The sequence below is a fragment of the Mustela nivalis genome (assembly GCF_964662115.1).
Source record: "Mustela nivalis genome assembly, chromosome: 18".
NCBI classification, from domain to species: domain Eukaryota; kingdom Metazoa; phylum Chordata; class Mammalia; order Carnivora; family Mustelidae; genus Mustela; species Mustela nivalis.
In genome coordinates this window covers 8,768,066-8,787,155 of record NC_139037.1, presented here as the reverse complement: position 1 = coordinate 8,787,155, position 19,090 = coordinate 8,768,066, and the positions used below count along the sequence as shown (strand labels likewise).

At 49.0% G+C, this 19,090-nt stretch overlaps 1 protein-coding gene across 10 annotated transcripts in view; it reads left to right on the top strand.

The window, feature by feature from the left end:
- Nucleotides 1-19,090, top strand: part of WWOX (WW domain containing oxidoreductase) — a 958,224-nt gene that overhangs the window by 550,972 nt on the left and 388,162 nt on the right. The window contains exon 9 of one of the 10 annotated variants that reach the window (XM_082711177.1): nt 10,508-17,837. The exons of the other annotated variants lie outside the window; for them this stretch is intronic. Within the exon in view, the coding sequence (XP_082567303.1) occupies nt 10,508-10,570 (63 nt within the window). The 3' untranslated portion in view covers nt 10,571-17,837. Of the gene's footprint in view, nt 1-10,507; nt 17,838-19,090 lie in introns of those variants that run through there. 10 annotated transcript variants of the gene reach the window in all.

Below are 19,090 nucleotides of genomic sequence, written 5' to 3'. Positions count from 1 at the left end.
CTGAGCCCATCGATAAAAGGAGGCGATGGTGTATACTCATCAGGTGTATACTCATCAGGATGTTGAGTCAAGGGCAATGATATGTGTAAGACATTGACTTGTGCTGTAAAGAGGCTATTTCTTGTTGCTGTGTTTGCATCACCATTTGAAAATTCTGTTTTCAAGTTTTGGGAGAGACTCTTCTTCCTAGATGTGCATTTTTTCTTTCTCAAAGAAGAAAAGCTCCTTCTGCAGATAAAACCAGGGACATATGTTAGATGTGTTGCGTCCCTAGGTCCTGTTATCTCTAGCTGGGAGCTGGCAGTGCACCCCTCTATCTGTCCATCACCCCATTCCCACTTTCGATTTAAGATAATGCACGTTGAATATGGTTGCCATCTGAGGGCTGATCCAAGTACGCTTAAGTGAGGTCATGTGTGATTCTTAGTGGTGATTAAGGGAAAATGCGTGAAGAATACATGAAGAAGTCCTAAGAACAGGAGAACTGGTTGACATGTCCTGTAAGTGCCAAGGCAGTTGGATGGTGGGCGTGCTAGGGGACTAACAAGGTTAGTCCCTTAGCCCCACTTGATAAAAACATTCCCTGTTCCCAATGGACAGGATCTGAGTGTTTGTTTGTTTGTTTTCCATTCTTATCTCTGTGCCTTCTTTCCTCACTGTCAGCTGAGAGTGGACACCTGTTGTAGACAAAGCCAGCACTAGTTTTGGCTCAGGTTTTGGTTTTGAACCTTCTTACACACTGTGTCATCTAGGAGCAGCAGGGAGCCTGCCCGTATTTCAGGCACTAACCCAGGTCTTCACTGGATTCTTCCAACTAACCCTCCACAGAATCCCCATTCTACGGACAAGGAAATGGACATGGGAGGAAGTTAAGCCACAGGCCCACGGTCCTCTGTTTGAAAGAAACAGAGCTAAAATTTGAGCCTAGGGACTGTATGCTCTCGCCCTTAGTTTCCTATGGCTCTTGTTACAAATTACTACCAACTTTGTGGCTTAAAGCAACACAAGTTGATTCTTTTCTAGTTCTGGAGGTCACACATCTGAAATGTGTCCAGCGGAGCTAAAACCAAGGTATCTGCAGGAGTGCTTCCTTCTAGAGGCTGTAGGGGAGAATCCATTCTTTCCATCTTCCAGATTCTAGAGGCTAGTGACTTTCCTTTGGCTCCTGGCCACATTCCTCTCACCTCTGCCCCCATCTTCACATCTCTCTGACTCTGAGCCTGCTAACTCCCTCTCATAAAGACTCTTATGATCACATTGAACCCACATGGATAATTTAGGATAATCTGTGCACCTCGAGATCTTTAACTTTACCCCATCTACGAAATTCCTTGTGCCCTGTAAAGTGCCATATTCTTCAGTTCTGGGGACTAGAACATGGATGGACACCTTTTAGGAGGCACTCTTTAGCCTAATATACCCCTCTCCCCAGTCTCACAGTTAAGAGGGAATGCCCACAGTGGTATGGGGGTCTTGTGTCTGCATTTCCCCTCCAAGAAGTTGCCCTTGTGTCTGGTCAAGAGCCAAGATCCTGACCTCAGGGTCAGACACCTCTCCTCAAGCTCCAGGTTCTGGAGTTAGCCCACGAGACTCTGGGAGGGCCGGTATCAGCTTGGGGAGCATGATAGGCTAATGCTAGCATGGGCTTATTTCTTGTGCTGTTCTTACAACAATTATTACATTCCTGTTCTGTCCCAAAAGGTTTTCAGTTGTTTCTGTTACACTGCAGCTGAAGGGGGTAAGGGACCCATCCTGTCCAGCTTTGGTGTGCAGTGGGCCATCAGCAGAACAGGCCAGAAAGAAAAGCCCTTGAAAAGTTTGATCTGCTTGTCTTTCCTAATCTGTTTGCATTTTCTCAGCCTGTTTCCCCACAAATTTAAATGACACAAGTTTTCAGAGCAAACTCTTTAGCATTTAAATTTTTCATCCAGTTTTGTTTACCTGTCCAAGGCCCTCTCTCGGCCCCAGGGCCAACAAACATGCCTCTTGTCACCAGGGAGAAATGTGTGTCGCTGAGCCTGTGGTTGGTCTGTTGCTTTTCCTTCTCCACTCGTTACCCCAGGACTTTCTCTGTGGTTTGTGGTGGGCACATAGCTCTTGACCTCAGGACTCCCACCAGTCTAGCCGAGATTGGTTGGTTTGGGATGGCTGACAGCTTGACACACTTGGGTTCCTCCTGACATCTGGTCCCCCCCATTTAGTCTTTAGCAAGAACCACTGGTGGCCTCTGTGGATTTGGGTTTGGTGGCGCTGTAGCCTCTTTGTGGCGCAAGATCACCTTTAAAGTTGCACATTCCTTGCTGAATTCCTGTAGCCGCCTCCTTGGTGTGAGGAGAAAGAGAACTGCCTCCGGGTTAGGGAAGGGAGCCTGCCATAAAGCCGAGGTCAGGGTAGGCCAACCTGAAAGGGGGTCATTGCTGCTTCATTTTCGTGTGTACGTGTGGGCGTGCCTGTGTACATGCGTGTGCCATGCAAGACACAAAAGACAATCTAGGAGAGATTCAAGAAACTCCAACAATGAGAATGAGTCAATGAATAAATATCAAGAGAATTCCTCAGATTAAAGAGTTCTCTGATTTTACCCCCACGGTCACTATAAAGTGGGCACAGTTGTTCTCTGTGTACAGATCAGGAAACTGAGGCCAAGCCACGAATTGATTTGCTCAAGATCACGGAGTCAGGAGTTTTCAGTTAAGGGCCCAAGGCAGCTCTGTCACTACCCTGCCATCGCCACTCCAGATGTGGGCCCAGCACCCCTGGAAATGCAGAGCCTCCTGCTGACCCCAGAGCTGCTGAGTCAGAATCCGCATTTTCACAAAATCTCCAGGTGACTGGCCTCCAAGTTAAAGCTTAAGAAAAGCTGTGTGCCTCCGCCCCCGCCTCCAGCTGAGCTGAGCAGACTGTGACTGGGTATCCCCGTGCACAAAGCCTCTAGTGAGGCCACAGAGGCAGTGAGACCCACCCCTGGCATGAGAAACTCAGAGCTTAAGGCCGCAGACCACCCACCGTGTGGGAGCAGCAGAGCAGTAATAACAGTAGTCACAGGCTGTTCACGGAGCTCGGAGGAGGGGCAGTTTACCAGGAAAACTATCTGTTGGAGCTTCCTCTTCACCTGAGTGGGAGGCAGTAACCCACTGTGGTTGAGAACAGCAGCTCTGGATTCGTATTGTCTGGTTTCAAGTCCTAGTTCCACTGCTTCCCAGCTGTGTGATGTGGGCCAAGTCACTTAACCTCCCTGGGCCTCAGTTTCTGTATCAGTTTCTATGTCTGCACAACAAGCAAGTACTATTAACATTCTGGGGGATTATATTAGTGCCCCCTTCTTGTGCAGATGAAACAAGATGATCCTCGTAAGGGACCCAGTGGACTGCACTTAGCTTCATAAACGTTACGTGCTACTGAAGGCCGAATGTTCCACAAACCACCACCACAAAGGCCGGGAAGGGTTTTCCAGGCCGTGGGGCCCCGGGGGCAAGAGCGCTCCCCGTGTAGAAGCCCAGCTGAGTGTGCCATCTGGGAAACACATGGAACATTCCCAGTCCACCAAAGACTCTGAGGACACAAAACTGAATTTCCAAAAAACAGTTCTCCACCTGAAGGACTCGTAGTATAGGGCCAGAAAGCCATTGGTCACCGAGCATCATTCCTACGGTCATGAGAAAGCCTCACATTTCCTTCTCGGTCCTGCTTTCCCAGCATCCCAGCCGTGCCGGCGTGCTCTGTGTTCGTCCTCGGCCATCCCAGGCATTTCCCGTGGTCTCTCCTCGGGCCCTCCCGTGTTTGCGTTCACCTGTACTCATTCCTGTACTCATCCAGCCGACCCTTGCGGAGTACTTGCCACGCACCGGGCGGTGGCCGAGGCCCAGCTTCGGGCCTCCGGGAGTTTGTAGGAAGCATCGTCTAGCTTGGGAAGACGGACATGAACTCTTTTCAAGTACAATACAAGCAGAGGTCTCCATGCCAAATTTCTCAGCCCCAGTTCCTCTGATTTCCAAAGAATTTCTCATTGCTCAGTTGCTGCCTTTGAAGCAAAGCCTTATCCCGGTCCCGGCAGTACGTGCAGCCTCTAGCACGCCGCTCTGCACATAGTAGGTACTTCTAAGTGTTTGTTCAACAGAGGTGTTCTGTGGTACCCATGCGTTTTTGTCTTCTTTTTATTATTCTCTTAACTCATCTGAATTTGACTAATTTCCCCAATATTCAGGGATGACATGTCCAAATCTTAATTGTTAGTGTAGTGGAGCTATCTCTCCTCTTTCTAATTGTCCTGCCGAGTGCTCTGGAGGTGTCCGTGGGATTGTGCACTCCCCAGCACCCGAAGACTCTGATCTGTTTCCTTTCCCACCTTGGTGCCAGGGAAGCCCTTCTCTCCCTCTGCCTCCCGCCCACTGTATGTTTGGGCCTCTGCCCAGATCATGCTTGGAGTGGCACCAGCTGCACAGGGTATGTGAAATATTTGCTCCAGATAGTCCAGAAGTGGCACTGTGAGTAGGATCAGCTGGTGCTCCAGGATAAAAATCATTTCACCATCTTTGCTGAGAAGTCACTGTGCTTCTCCCACACTCAGCAGTTTACAGGGGGCCATAGTGTTTTTGGTCTTCCGGCGTCGGCCCATTTCGAAACGAGGCTGGGTGTTGTGAGATAGCTCCGTGCTCCCGCCAGCAAGACGGGGGCCGCCTCCAGCCCGGCCAGCATTGCCTTTCAGTCATATCAGAACTCGGCAAGTGCCGATTTCTCCGGGAGCTTGACCCGAGACGCCTGCTCCACCAGCCCCACTGGGCCTCCTTGTCCTCTTGGTGGGCGGAAATTCGTTCTTGCTGGGAGATGCCTCTTCTGGGCGTGGGCTTGGAGGAGCACAAGCCCGTTGCCTGCTTCTGCAGAAACCGCACCCTCGTCCCTCCTCCCTCTTGCCCTGACGTCCTTTCCTCCCATCCTTTACTCACCCGCGTGGGGTCCCAGGGTGCTGCCTGTTTGGGTCCCTGGCTCCTGCCCATCACCGGCAGTAACCTTGGACAAGCTGCTTGAGTCTCTCTAAGCCTCAGTGCCCCCAGCTGCAAAATGGGGGCAAGACTAGTACCGACCTGGGGAGGCCGTGCGCGTTCACTGAGGCGACACCCGCAGCATGGGGGGCGCAGTGGTGGCCACTCGACACGTGGGCGGTTCCTCGCTGTTGTTCATAGCAGAGATGTACTGGCCTTCCGTGGGACACAGCGGCGTTCTGAAGGAATTCACTGTCGCCCGTGCAAGTGGTCCCATATCTAAGCTGTGCCTTGAGGGCATAGACATCTATCTGCTCACTGAGCCGTGAGAGCACCGAAGACTCGAAGTCAGAGTCAGATCCCGCAGAGGAGAGCTTCTAGTGGACTCACCCTGGAGGTGGCCCTGAAAAGGAACTGACAGGGAGAGAAGCCAGCAGCAAAGCCTCATCCCCTCTGTAGGAGAAACCTGCATTTCTCACGAGCTTCTGGGGGAGGTGGTCCCCACTGCGAGTGGCACCGCCCTAGCCCCTGCCCCGGCCACCACCACCACAGCCTGAACGCTCCTGCTGTGCCCCACCTGCCGGCCTGGCGACTCCCCACCTGCCAGCGTGGAGAGCCCTCGCAGCCCGCCTGCCGCTTCAGGTCCCTCTCCCACTGATCCTGCTGCTCTCGCTGGGTCTTTTTTATTTCTATTCTACTTAGAGCTCTCTACTGGTCACCAGTTGGAGATTTTTTTGCTTGCTGTTGTTGTTCAGAAATTTCACATCTCCAGAACTTTTTGTTCCAAGCCTTTCCATGGCAGGTAACAACTGAGGCCAAGGAGTTCACACACACACACACACACACACACACACACACACACACACACACCCTGACAATTGATGGGATGGGTGCTGTCCGGGTCAGCCTCCACATGCCAGGTGCAGGAGATTAGACAGACGACATGCCTCACCCCGGGCTATTTCCAGGCTATTCTAAAAACACTATTTCCCAGGCTATTCTAAAAAGGATTTCATCAGATACACTTGACTCACTCAGGACTGGCAGAGAGCCCCGCTCTTCTTCCTCCCTCCCAGCAATATGCCAACCTTACGAAAACATGCAGGGGCCTCGTGAGTGAGCTCTTTCCAGAACTTTAAGATGAGGAATCTAATTAATCAAGTTCGTTAAAGTTCTTTGTAAAATGAGAGTAAACAGGCCCCGGGTAAGAGCCTCAAGCTCTTTCATGAGACGGTACATACATGTTAGTGTGCCTGCATGTGGCATCCATTGTTGTGGTAAAAGATACATAATACAAAAATTTCATTTTACCCATTGTTAAGAGTATAAATCAGTGGCATTAATTTTAGTCACAGTGTTGTATAACAACTGTCTATTCTTAATGTTTTGTTTCTTGTTTTTTTTTTTTTTTTTGGTTTTGTTTTGTTTTGTTTTAATCATCCCAAACGTAAACTCTGTGCCCATTAGACAAGAACTCCCCCTTCTCCACTCCCAGAGGTCCCCACTGACCTCTTCCTTTTGCTTCAATGCATTTGTCTATTCTAGATATCTCCTGTAAGTAGAATCTACAATATTGTCCAACTGTGTCTATTTTATTTCATTTCACAGAATTATTTTAAACATATTTTATTTATTAGAGAGAGAGAACTTACGCAAAAGTGGGGGGGCGTGGGAGCAGAGTGTGAGGGAGAAGCCGACTTCCCACTGAGCAGGGAGCCAGACTTCGGGCTCAATCCCAGGACCCTGAGATCATGACCAGGGCCAAAGGCAGATGTTTAACCAACTGAGCCACCCAGGCACCCCCATTACGTATAATGTTTTTAGGGTCTATCCATGTTGTAGCATATATCAAAATTTCATTCTTTTCATGGCTGGATAGTATACCGTTGTATGCCTTTATGCCACATTTTGTTAACCTGTTCATCTCCTGGTGACTACTTGGATTGCTTCCGTCTTTTGCCTATTGTGAATAATGTTGCTATAAACACCAGCGTGCAAATGTCTGTCCCTGCTTTCAGTTCTTCTGGATGTATACCCAGGAATGAAATTTCCGGGTCACGTGGTAGTTGTAGGCTTAACCTTTGGAGAAGCTGCCAAACTGTTTTCCACAACACTTGTACCATTTCACATTCCTGCCGGCAATATGTCATTCTTCACACTCTCACTGAAACTTGTTAGTTTCCTTTTTTTTATGATAGCCCTTCTATTAATGTGAATTGAAGTGATATCTCATTGTGATTATGATTTGCATTTCTGTAATGACTATTGATGTTGAACACATCTTCTCATGTGCTTATTTGCCATTCGTGTGTCTCCTTTGAAGAAAGCCACATCCATTTTGACACTCAGATGCCTTTTTGTTCTTGTTTTCTTTGGGTTCATGGCTACATTTTAGCACCACGAGTTACTACTGTGCTAATTTCTTCTAGTACTGTTTGGAATTTGAAGTAAAAACAGTAATTGAAATAGACAATTGTTATTTACATCAGGGGTTTGGTATTAAATACCCTTGTGCTCTTCCATTAGCTGTATTATATTCTTATTATGTGTTTTACTAGTTAATCGTAACTCTTGGCTTTGGGATTTTGTAGCTTTCTCCTTGGTTTATTTTGTGAGCAGACAAGGATGACCAGTTTGATTCCAAAGCAACAGGGCCACAGAAGAAAAACAGTTGAAGGAGAATGAAATTCTAAGCAAAGCGAAACATGATAGATGAGTCAACAAGAAAAAAAAAAAAAAATCCTTTAGAGGTTTCTAATCTCCAAATAGTTTTTCTTTATAATTTTCTGAGGTTATGAAATTAACTCAGGAGATTGGAGTGTAGTTCATTACTCTAATTGCTGAGCATTTTAATTATCAGGCGCATTTTATGCTTTCGTGAAATGCTCATTTCACAGCCTACTGGTAGGTCTTTTTGTAGAATGGGAAGGAGAATATTCACACCAGAAATCAGGTGCTGACCCAGACGAAGCTCTCCAATCAAAGAGAAAGGAGCCCGTCTCTGCAAGCAGGAAGCTGGCTGCACCACAGTGTAGGGGCGGCGGTCTTTTTCCATTCTCTTTTGATCATCAGTCTGAAAACAAGCACCAGAAGTTCCAGATCTGGTCCCAAGAGGCTTTCTTTCCTCCTCCTCCCTCTGTTTATGTTGTCGTTGCTGTTTTTCTTCAGGAGAGTTACAAGGCAGGCCCAGACTTTAGGCTCTGTCATTTACTTGATAGTAGGGCATTTCAGGATTCCAGGTAGTTGGTGGAAGGACAGAAGCGGTTCCGTAGGAGCCCCGGAAGGTCTTTGGAGACGCCAATGACTATTTCACGAGTGCTTACTGCATCCCAGGCCCTGCTGTAAACCATGTGATGCCACGTGGGGTGGGGGTGGGGGTCACATCCAGCCATCGGTCCGTCCATCCGTCCATCCTCCTTCTCCTCCTTCTTTCTTCCCTTTCTCCTCTCTCTCTCCCTTCCTTCCTTCTTACCTGCCTATCTGCCAGGATTTACCAAGGGCCTATAACATGTCGAGCACACCACAGCAAACAAAAGTAGTAAATATAAATAAAGTCGTTAGTAAATTAGGAAGCACAGCAAAGTCTTTGCTTGTCTTCTGTTACCATGTCAGTCAAGATTCAATCAGGAAACAAACCACCTGGAGATTTTAATCAGGAAAATTTAACATAAAGATCTATTAACTACAATAAAATATTATTGGCTACTAAAGGGAGTGCAGGTCTGGGAGCAGCCATGACTCTGAAGGCTGAACCAGCACACCCATGGAAGGAAGGAATTAGGAAGCGGGGTTTCCACTCCCCAGCACTGGGATCCAGCCACCATGGTCCATGGGTTGCAGAGTTTGCCCTGTAGGTGTGTACTGGTGGGATTCCCTAGGAAGCCACCCTAACCTGGAGCAGGGAAAGGCCATGAATGGAAGGTGCACTGCCATTAAAGTCACTGTAATTCTGCCAGTGAGGGTGATGTGCCAGGAAAGTGGCCCTGGACTGGGGTAGGAGTAAGCTGCCCACAGGGAGGGTGCTTCTGAGACTAGAACGGATCCTCCAGTGTCCCTCCCGCGCCCTCTACTGGTGAAGCCTGGCATAGCCCTGTGGCAAAAGGGAGGGGTGCCTTTGTCACAGCAGGGCTATGGTCCTTGAGTTTGGTGTTGAGGGGGAACCTCTGGAAGACTGGCACGGATGCTAATAAGTAGACTGGAAGGACAGGGAGGTCAGATGTGCTGTTTTACAGAGAATGTTTAGGGAAGGCCTCTCTGCAAAGGTGATGTTTGAGCAGAGCCCCGAGGAAGTCAAAGCTACAAGGAGAACATTCTAGGCAGAGGGAACAGCAGGTGCAAAGGCCTGAGGTCAGAGCTGGCATGGTATGTTTGAGAAACAGCAGGGAGCCAGGTGCAGCACAGTGGGTAAGGGTGGAGGGAAGAGAGGGTGCCCGAGAATTGGCACTTGGCCAGAGCAGGTAGGCTAAGAGACACATCTTGAGCATAGATGCCCCATGAACTGTCTTGTACTTCAAAAGAATCACCCGGGCTGCTGTGTGGCACATAGATTTGTGGGTGGGCGGTGAGGACAGAAGCAGCGACCCAGTGAGGAAGCTGCTGTGGTACTCCTAAGAGACAGACGAAGGTGGCTTGGGTGAGAAATAGCAATGACAGCCTTGAGAAGGGGTCGGAGAGCTGTGCTAGTGAACCGGAAGTGGAATGGAGCCAGAAGAGCAACTGGCACGTTGGCACCACCTTGGCCTTGAGTGACTGAACGTAGTTGCCAGCAGACATTCGCTCGCAGAGCCTCAGCCCAACACAAATACCGGCTCAGAACGGTTGTCGTTCTGTCTGGGGCGATGCAAGAGTTTTGGGGGTAGTTGGCGGGGCTGGTTGCATGACACTGTGAATGTAATTAACGCCATGGAATTGTGCACTTAATGAGGGTTAAAACGGCAAATGTTATCTTTTTAAAAAGGTACAAAAAGAAGATTGTTACAGAAATTATGTGTTCTGCTTCTAAGCGCGTCATACTGAGGGACTAATAGTGTGCCCGCGTTACTGGTCATGTTCATCGTGGTCGCCGGGTCAGTGTGATGTCTGCTGGGTCCTCCTTGGTAAAGGAGGACCTTCCATCTTCCTCTCCGTAGGTAATACGTACTTTGAAGGCAGTTTTACCAAGAGAGTGTGAGCGTTATTGCCTCCATGGGTCATTACAGGCTTCCAGCGGCGGGAACTCTGCCTTGTTCTTAGCCCGCGTCCTAGGCGGGAAACAGAGGCTCCGTGGGGTTCGGTGGCTTGCTCAAAGCGGCACAGCTAGCCAGTGGCCAGGCCGTACACCCCACGAGGGCCCAAGTCTTGGGCTGCTGCTCACCGGTGTTCACCCTGAGCCCCGAGCACAGCGTCTGCACACACGGGAGGCGTCACGTACGTACATGTTTGAAACCTGGGTGTGTATTTGGTGACTCCCCACCTCCTGCTCTGTCCTCTGCAACTTCTGCCTCTGGTGCTTGGGCTGCCGTGAATTAGCACTGTGCTTCCATCCCTAGGATTTGAGGAACGTTCAGCTGCTTCCTAACATGGACTGGACTGTCCCACAGCCCCACCCTTGACGGAGTCACTGGTCGCAGACAGACTTACAGACACTGGGCCCTCCTCGTGGCATTCCTACCCCACTGAATACAATGGGGCAGCGGGGCACTTTGTGCTCCGTGTGAGCTGAAGTTGTATGATACTGTGTTTATGGGAAAATGCTGTTGCTATTCTTAGGCTGGTGGCGGTTCTCACTTATTCATAGCTCCGCGTCTGTGGGTGGAATGAGAAGTTATAATAGAGTGCAGGTGCCTCTCATTGTTTTCCGCTACTCGCTGGATAGTGTTTATTAAAAAGGAAATCACAGTGGTGTGTCTGGAGCTGAAGTCTGAACAAATAACCCAAAACGAGGAGTCCCAGGAAGGTGGGCAGCAGGCGACAACAAAGAAAAGCAAAAACAAGTTTGAGCTAATTGGGATCAGGCCGTCCTTCGCACGTGAATTATGAATAGGGAGCTTGGCAGCAAAATTATTCTTGTATTCAACCTTTGTTGGCATACTTCACATACTTCTACCAAAAAATCCAGAATTTGAATTTAACACATTTTCTCCAGGCCTCTAACGGAATTTGAAAACATAATTCTGAAAGCATGCGGTTGAAATGAGATCCTTTCAAAATGTTTGAAGACTGGGCATGGATATCTTGGTGTCTGCATCCTCGTCCCACTTAATTTCTTCTTGTTTCTCGGAAAAAGAAAAAAAAAAAAAAAGAGCCATTCCGGGTCCTCTGAAAAGAAGGGCTGGGAATTTAAATTCAAAACGAGTTCTAAATTATGATAGGCATTGGCATCTCTCTTGCTGTGTCTGAAAGTTTGTTGGCCGGTTCCTTGAGAGACTGCTGTGTGTGTGTGTGTGTGTGTGTGTGTGTGGTGTGTGCGTTGTGTGTGTGTTGTGTGGGTATGTGTATGCACATGCATGTGTGCGCCTGCTGCAGAAGAAGGCAGTTGCTAGTGCGTGGCATTGTTTGGGACTGTGGGGTACCCCCAAGAGACTGTGTTTCCTATCACAGAGACATCCAACAAATCTATTTCCTCATTCAGCAAATATTTACTTCAGAGTACAAAGATAAATTGATTGTCACCCTTGCTCGTAAGCGCTCATGGGTCTTGAGAGGGAGACAGAGCCATGTACAACTAAATAGAATGCTGGGGTCATGTGCCGTGGCGGTCAGCGAAGCAGAAGCATGGAGAGATCAATGCCTCCAGCACCGACAGGGAGCCTGGGAAGACTTCACATGGGCCGCCACATTCCAAGCATGCCGGGAAGATGAATGGATTTTTGTTCCAATCGGACAAGGAAGGGAAAGGGCTTTGCTGGCGGAGGCGAGCACATGTGCCAGCCCGGGGAACCTAGGTACGTGTGACACATCCAGGGGACATCATGTCATCCTCACAGGTGGTGGATCCGGTTCCTATGGGGAGAGGAGCTCCAGGTGACACTGGAGAGACAGAGAAGTCAGCGGGTGGGGAGGCGTCACCCCCCTCGTCAGGACAGCGGGGAGCCATCTCAGGCTTCAGGGAAAAGGAGTGGCAACTCCCTCCAACAAACCTGGCCATGTTTTTGGAAGCATCTGGTCTTGAAATACCTCAATTCCTCTTGCTTCCCTAGCCCCTTGCCTCTCTCCTGCCCGTTCAGCGAACTGAGATACCAGAGCTATATTCAGCCCTCTCCAGTAATATCACGAAACAAAAATATCTCAAGGCTCTGAGACTTAGGAGTGTTTTGACTGTTCACAGCAAAGCCTTGGAGAGTCGCATTGTGTTATCTCCCCGTATAGTTCTGTGGCAGCTTTTTGATGAGTAAACCTGGACCTGACTTTTACCCCAAAGTGATGTTCTTCTGTGGCTTGTCTACTCCGAGAATTGAAATACCCAGACTCATTCCTCATCTCTTGTTGAAACAGAGAAGTCACTGCGGTACCCCCGGGGGTGGGGGGCGGGGGGAAGGTCTAGGACAGACAGCTCCCGCTTATGGCCAGGGAGAGCCGGGCTTATCACCTTCACCCCACCCCGCCCCACCCTGCCCCAGCCAGGCCGGAGCAGACTTCCGGTGGCTCTGCTATATGGAGCCACCGCGTGTCACCCAGGCTGCGGGTGCTCATAGAGTTGGGTGTTTTGATAAGCAGGCTTATTTTTCCTCCTCTACCTTTTGTTTCCTTAGGCAGTAGAACATTGGCCTTCGGTCCACTGCTTTGTGCTAAACCATGAGTGGACAGGCACCTCCCTTTTGTTCTGGTCTCACTGATACAGAATACCAGGAGCCTCGCAGGAGCCCCAGTGAGTCCTCCTGACGCAAGGGTGGTGGGCGGCCGTCACTGCTCTGAACGCCAGACCAGGTGATGACGTGCACTAGTTTCTCCATTTACTTTGCTCCGGAGGACCCAGCTGTGCCCCACACAGGGTCTTGGGTCTGCGGGAGCACATCATGGCTAGTTCTGAAAACCTTTCACCAGCTTCCAATCTGACAGGACCCTGGGAAGGAAAAGGGGAAGGGGGATGCAGAGAGTGATTGGCCATTTCAGAGAAGGGATCCCACACTCCCAGGATGGCTCCTCCAGACCTCTCTAGAGGCCACCTTTGTGTGGGGGGATTTGGGTGAGCAACCCCAGCAGAGCCTGTTGGCCTGACTCTCGCCGGATAGGAAAAGCAATGGCGGGGACCCTGGCATCCAGGGCCAGGCTTCCTGGGTTGAGTCACGGCTGACACTTGCTCACTCTGTGACCTGCAGACCTCCTGTTCCTTGGTCTTCTCATCTGTAAAATGGGCATTCCAGTAGGTATTATGAGAAGTCAGTGTGATGATACACAAGCAATGCCTGGCCAGCGGTACCAGGGAGATTGGCTCCTATTACTCGTTTAGCACCAGTGGTCCGTGCTGTGCCGAGAGTTGTGATCTTTATGAATTGAACAATTTGGAACCAGTGTGGATGTGTACCTCACCGAATGCTACTTTTACACAGTGTGTGTATTTTCAAATTTTACGTGACATTTTAAGACAAATGTGAAGAAAATAGGGAAAATTGGGAATGAAGGTAAGGTCAGGAAAGCCTCTGGGAGTGTTAGTAAGGACTATTGTTTCTGGGTTTGGAAGCCCGGATGGGGCCCTGCCGGGCACGGTCTGCCCAGCCCCTCCTTCCCTGCCTACCTTCCTGCTTGGTCCGTATCACCGCGGACTCAGCGCTGTCCTGTGTCAGGGCTGTCCGCTAGGACTTTCTCCAAGAGTGGAGAAGTTCTGGGTCTGTCTTGTCCAGTATAGTCGCTCCGAGCAGGTGAAATGTGGCCAGTGTGTCTGAGGGACTGAAGTTTCATTTAAATTAGCTTCACTTAATAGCCACCTGTGGCTAGTGACTGTCCTGCCAGACAGCACAGCCGTGCCCTGGAAATACAGCCATAAAAGGACCCTGTGCCTGCCCATGAGGAGCTCCTGGTCACACTGGGAGCTGCTGTTTACAGGGACAGTCGGAGTTGGCACGATACGCATTTGCATGGCGGTGGTACGAGTTGCCGAGCGAGCAGGACACAGTAGGATCTAACCTTGCCACATTCCCCACGGATGACTTCACAGCAGACTGGAGCACAGTGCTGGCCTCTCCCTGAAGACCTCCCCTGGGGTACTCACTTGTGAGCACCAAGGAGGTGCTGGATACGGGGACACTTCCCACAGGTGCTGTCAACCTCTGACCTTTATTGTTCCTTTGCCACCCATTCCACAGATGGAAAGTGTGAGATTCAAATCAGTGTCTCTCCCCCCTGTCTAGTCACACAGCTTAGGATACAGTTCAGTCAGGCTCTGACTCCCAGACCACGCCAGGCACCCTGAGTCTTCATTTTCCCTCTCCTCCATCCCCTTCACTGGACTCGGCCCGGCGTTCTGGTGATCAGTGGCCACTGATATGCCCCCATCTGTCCGCACTTTCGACTGGTGCCAGATTTCACATAGCTGGCTCGCTGCTTGGCCAGGAATGAGGTGACAGCAGACCACAAACTAATGCATACGCCGGTATTTACATAATGTCGGACCTCCGTGTGATTGATGCGTGTGTTGTTGACGAGGGTGTCACATGTTCTTGCCCTGATCCTGGTCTCAGTATGACTGCGAGGACGGGGCCAAGTCATTTCACAATTGGGGTGAGCGTTCCAAGCTTCTCAGAAGACCAACGCAATAGAAATTCAAGGTATGAAATTCAAGGTGCGGCCCCAGAGTCATTTTATTTAACAACTTCTCTGCTGTGTTTTCTCAGTATGTAAAATGAGAACACCACTCCCCATCTACCCCCCTTCTCCATTTTGAGTGTTCGTGAAGGTTCACATGTTGGTTTGAAGGAAGACTTCTCTTGAAAAGCTCTGTGACTGTGCGGGTCTCCCTTCCCAGCCCCGGGCTAGTGCCGCTGTGTCCCTTGGAACGAGCCATGCTTACGGGGTCCTAAACCCCTGGCGCCCCTTCTCCGCTCTGGGGCTGCCCTTCCAGGAAACACCTGCATCTACCCAGCAGGGTGCAGTTCCCACACGGTGGCACTTGACCGGGATGTGAGCCCCCCCCACCCCCACCTTGGCAGTCACCCTGCTTGACTCCTTCCAAAACCTCCTTCAGATTCTTGCTGTTTTGGAAGAGTGACAGACCTGAAATTAAACCAATGAGCTCCGTCTACTTGTGGGATATTCTACCCGGAAGGGAATCACAGAGATCACAGTATCACCTGAAATGATCTCTTTACCCGGCGCACTGTTGGCAAACACAAAGGAGGCTCCAGCCCATCTCATTTTTTACCAGTGAGGTCCGAAGGCCCAGAAAAGTGAGCCGCTGCCGCTGCCAAGGGCGGCTGCCGTGAGGTCCCTGCTCTGTGCAAGGCTCTGTGCTCAGCACTTTGCCCAGATTATTTCATCTTCACAGGTCTATGAATAGAGTGCATTATTATATCCATTTGAGGCATGAGGGAATCAAAGCCGAGAGAATTTTAGCAGCTAGCCCTAGTGCATGGAGCTGGGGCATGATGGAAGCGGGCGACACACACAGCTGGTCTGATCCAGCAGCCTGTTCTCCTAACTGGGAAGGAAGAGCCGCTCTTGTCCCATGTAGCAAGCGGGCGGCAGAGGTGGGGCCTACACCGAGGCGCTCTGTCTGGACCATCTCTAGCCCCATGGAAGGGAAAAAGAAGGAGGAGGGCCTTTGGAACTGGCTGGGTCTAAAAAACCATTTCTCCCAGCTCTGTCCTTCCTGCCGTAAATTAAAAGGAAGGCTATGGGTTGCAGCACAAAGCAGTAGTGAGCAGCCACTGGACTAAGCCTTTTTTGAGTTGGACCGTGTGCTTCCTTATCAGTGTCTTTGGAACACAGCCAGTGAGGCAGTATACAGTAGGAGCTCAATAACATTTTTTGTTTTGTTTTGGTTTGGTTTGATTGTTGCAATGAATTAATGATGTAGCCAGTGTTCCTGGTATTTCAGGCCCCCATTGGGCTCCTGAGGCCCCAGGGTCCTGAATCCTGGAGTCACGCTCTTCCTAACCGAATCCCCTCTTCAGTTCCTCTCACTGGTGAAGTTTGTTGGGGCTTTCTTCCCTTCTCAAGACAAGACACACATAACATCCTTCTCTGAACATTTTTGGAGGCTGGGGGTCAGTGGAATGGGGTTTAAGGGGACTTGTCTTCCCTACCTCCAGAAGCTAAAGTCACATCCATTCATTCATGAATTAATTGGTTCATTCATTCACTGATTAAATGAATGGTTGATTCATTAAGCTGTCTTTTGGATGCTGTGCTGATCCACGTACTACAATAAAATAGTAAACAAGTCAAAACCAGAAGAGCCAGTTGTCTTAAGGGGACTTAGGAGACATAGGAGGAAGAAGCCCATAATCATGGTAATAAGAAACTGTGCCGAGTGCAATAAATAAGCTAAACTTGCCCTGAAGTATCAGCCGGAGGAAGGAAGAAAGTCAGGGAAGTCCTATTCCTAAAGGAGGTGGTATTTGACCAGAAAGGGGACTGAACAACAGTAAACATTCCAGGTAAGGTGAACAGAAGTACAAAGGCCCTGAGGCAGAAAGGAGCTTGGACAATGTGGGCCAGAGCAAAAAGGGGCCCATGTGGCTGAAGTAGGATGGGCTACAGTGTCACCAGCTAGGACTTTATTCTAAAGGAATAAAGGAAACCACTGAAGAGTTTTAAGCAGGGGAGTGACAGGATCCAAAGACTTGTGTCTGTCTATCTGCTTTAGGGAGCCTGGGTTCAGAGGTGGAGAGTGGAAGTACACAGATGACTTAGAACATGAGCACAGGGCCAGGCTAGAGATTGGACTGGCAGAATAACTGCCCACGCTCCTCTGCCACACCCTCCCCTTCTGGAGGAATCTTTTGCAGCTGCAACCTTGTGAAAACAGATTGTCCCAAGATACCAGATAGCATTCTAAAGCCAAACAAATGCTATTGTTTCTGAAAGGTAAAAGAAGACAGGGAAATGATGACACATTCACCACAACTGAAGTGTTTGCTGGGCGTAAGGACCCTTGGCTTGTTCCAAAGCCTACGTGTCTGGGACTTCTTCGGTGTTGCCGGTAATTGGGCACTTGGCTATAAAGAGAGCTGTTTTGAAAGTTCTGCATCTCGGTTTTAAAAAATTAGACGTTCACGAAAGGGGAGTTGGGTTTAGGTCTCAGAAGTATGCACCCCACCTTGCTATCTACCAGCAGGATTCCATCAGCCTTTCTCTACTGTCCCGTCTCTGCTGTACCTCTGCACAGTCCTCACCAGGAGGGAGACCACATTCATTCCGAGAACTTTTATTTCATGACCAAGTGGTCCCAAGGTATAGATGACATGACCCTCAGAGGAGCAGTGATGGTGGTGATGATGACTGATAGTTATGGTGAGGATGATGGTGCTGATGGTAGTAATTGTGATGGTGGTGATAATGGTGGTGGCAGCGGTGGTGGGGGTGATGATGATGGCAGTGATGGTGACAATGATGGCCGTGATGGTACTGATGGTAGTCATTGTGATGGTGATGATGATGATGGTGGTGATAGTGGAGTGATGGTGGTGATGGTGGTGGTGGTTATGATGACAGTGGTGGTGATGATTTGAAAACAGTGGTGGTGGGATGCCTGGGTGGCTCAGTTGGTTAAGCAGCTGCCTTCGGCTCGGGTCATGATCCCAGCGTCCTGGGATCGAGTCCCACATCGGGCTCCTTGCTCTGCAGGGAGCCTGCTTCTCCCTCTGACTCTGCCTTCCACTCTGTCTGCCTGTGCTCACTCTCTCTCTGACAAATAAATAAATAAAATCTTTAAAAAAAAAATGAAAACAGTGGTGGTGATGCTGATGTTGTTGATTATGATGATAGTGATGGCCGTGTTGATAATGATGATATCGGTGGGTTACCTGCACTGAGCACTGACATTGCTCCAGGAAATGTTCACAGCTCTTTAGATGGAATAACTTTGAATCCTCACACCAACCCCATAAAGTGAAGACCATTTATCCTCATTTTATATGTAAAACAAGGCAGGGGTTTCAGATACGGCTCAAAATATGATCTCTTAATCACCAGCAAACTTTATTGAACTCTTTTTCTTTTTCTTTTTGGAAAAAGAAAATCAGTGGGGCTGGAGCATTTGGTAGCAGATGTAAATCTTCACCTTCATTTAATTTCCCTCTTCTGACACTTTTGCCTTCACCATCACTCTGTCTTCCCTCTATATGCACTTCTCACACCACCCAACCACCAGCTAGACGTGTCCACGTTTTGTTTTCAACTCTCTCCCAGTGACTGTGCATTTACCTTCAAGGTACATGAGCTTGCCCATGAATGCTTCCTGCTCCCTGTCCATTTACCTTCTTTTCTGTGAGCCCCAATTTTGCCACAGTCTCCACTTCCCCCTGGTGGACTTCCCCTTTGTGTGGATTAGGACAGAGCATAGCGCTCACCTCTTTTATCCTGGAGTAAAGCCTCTAACATCTGTATTCTGCAGCACTCCAGAGATTCTGAAAACTCTCCCAGTTTGGGAAGGAAGAGTCATCCAAACTGCTTTGTAATTGAGTTTAAGAGTGATGGACCAAAAATTGTTAGTGCATTTCCTTCTCTCTGCCAGCTAAAGAAGATTCCATGTTTATTTTACTTTCCAAATATAAGCTCCATTAACTTTTAGGGTTATTTCTTTCCAGTCTTTCTTTTCCATACCCTGTGTTTTGTTGTTGTTGTTGTTGTTGCTGTCATACATTTTTCTAGTTGTAGTAATAATCATGTCATATAGAGAATTTTAAGGTACTATTGACAACATTATTACAGCATTAGAAAGGCCTCCTGTAATGTATTTTGTGATGTACTTTTGACAGCATTATTACAGCATTAGAAAGGCCTCCTGTAATGTATTTTGTGATTATATAATCAATTATAAGACATGCTGTTATTCTGTGTTCCACTAAAATTACGATACTGAATCATTGCATGATCTCCTTGAAGACATCTTTAAATGTCACTCAGAGTCAACGTGGATAGAGCCAACAATGCACGTATTTCCACTAAAATGCGGAGCATTTCAGTTATGAACA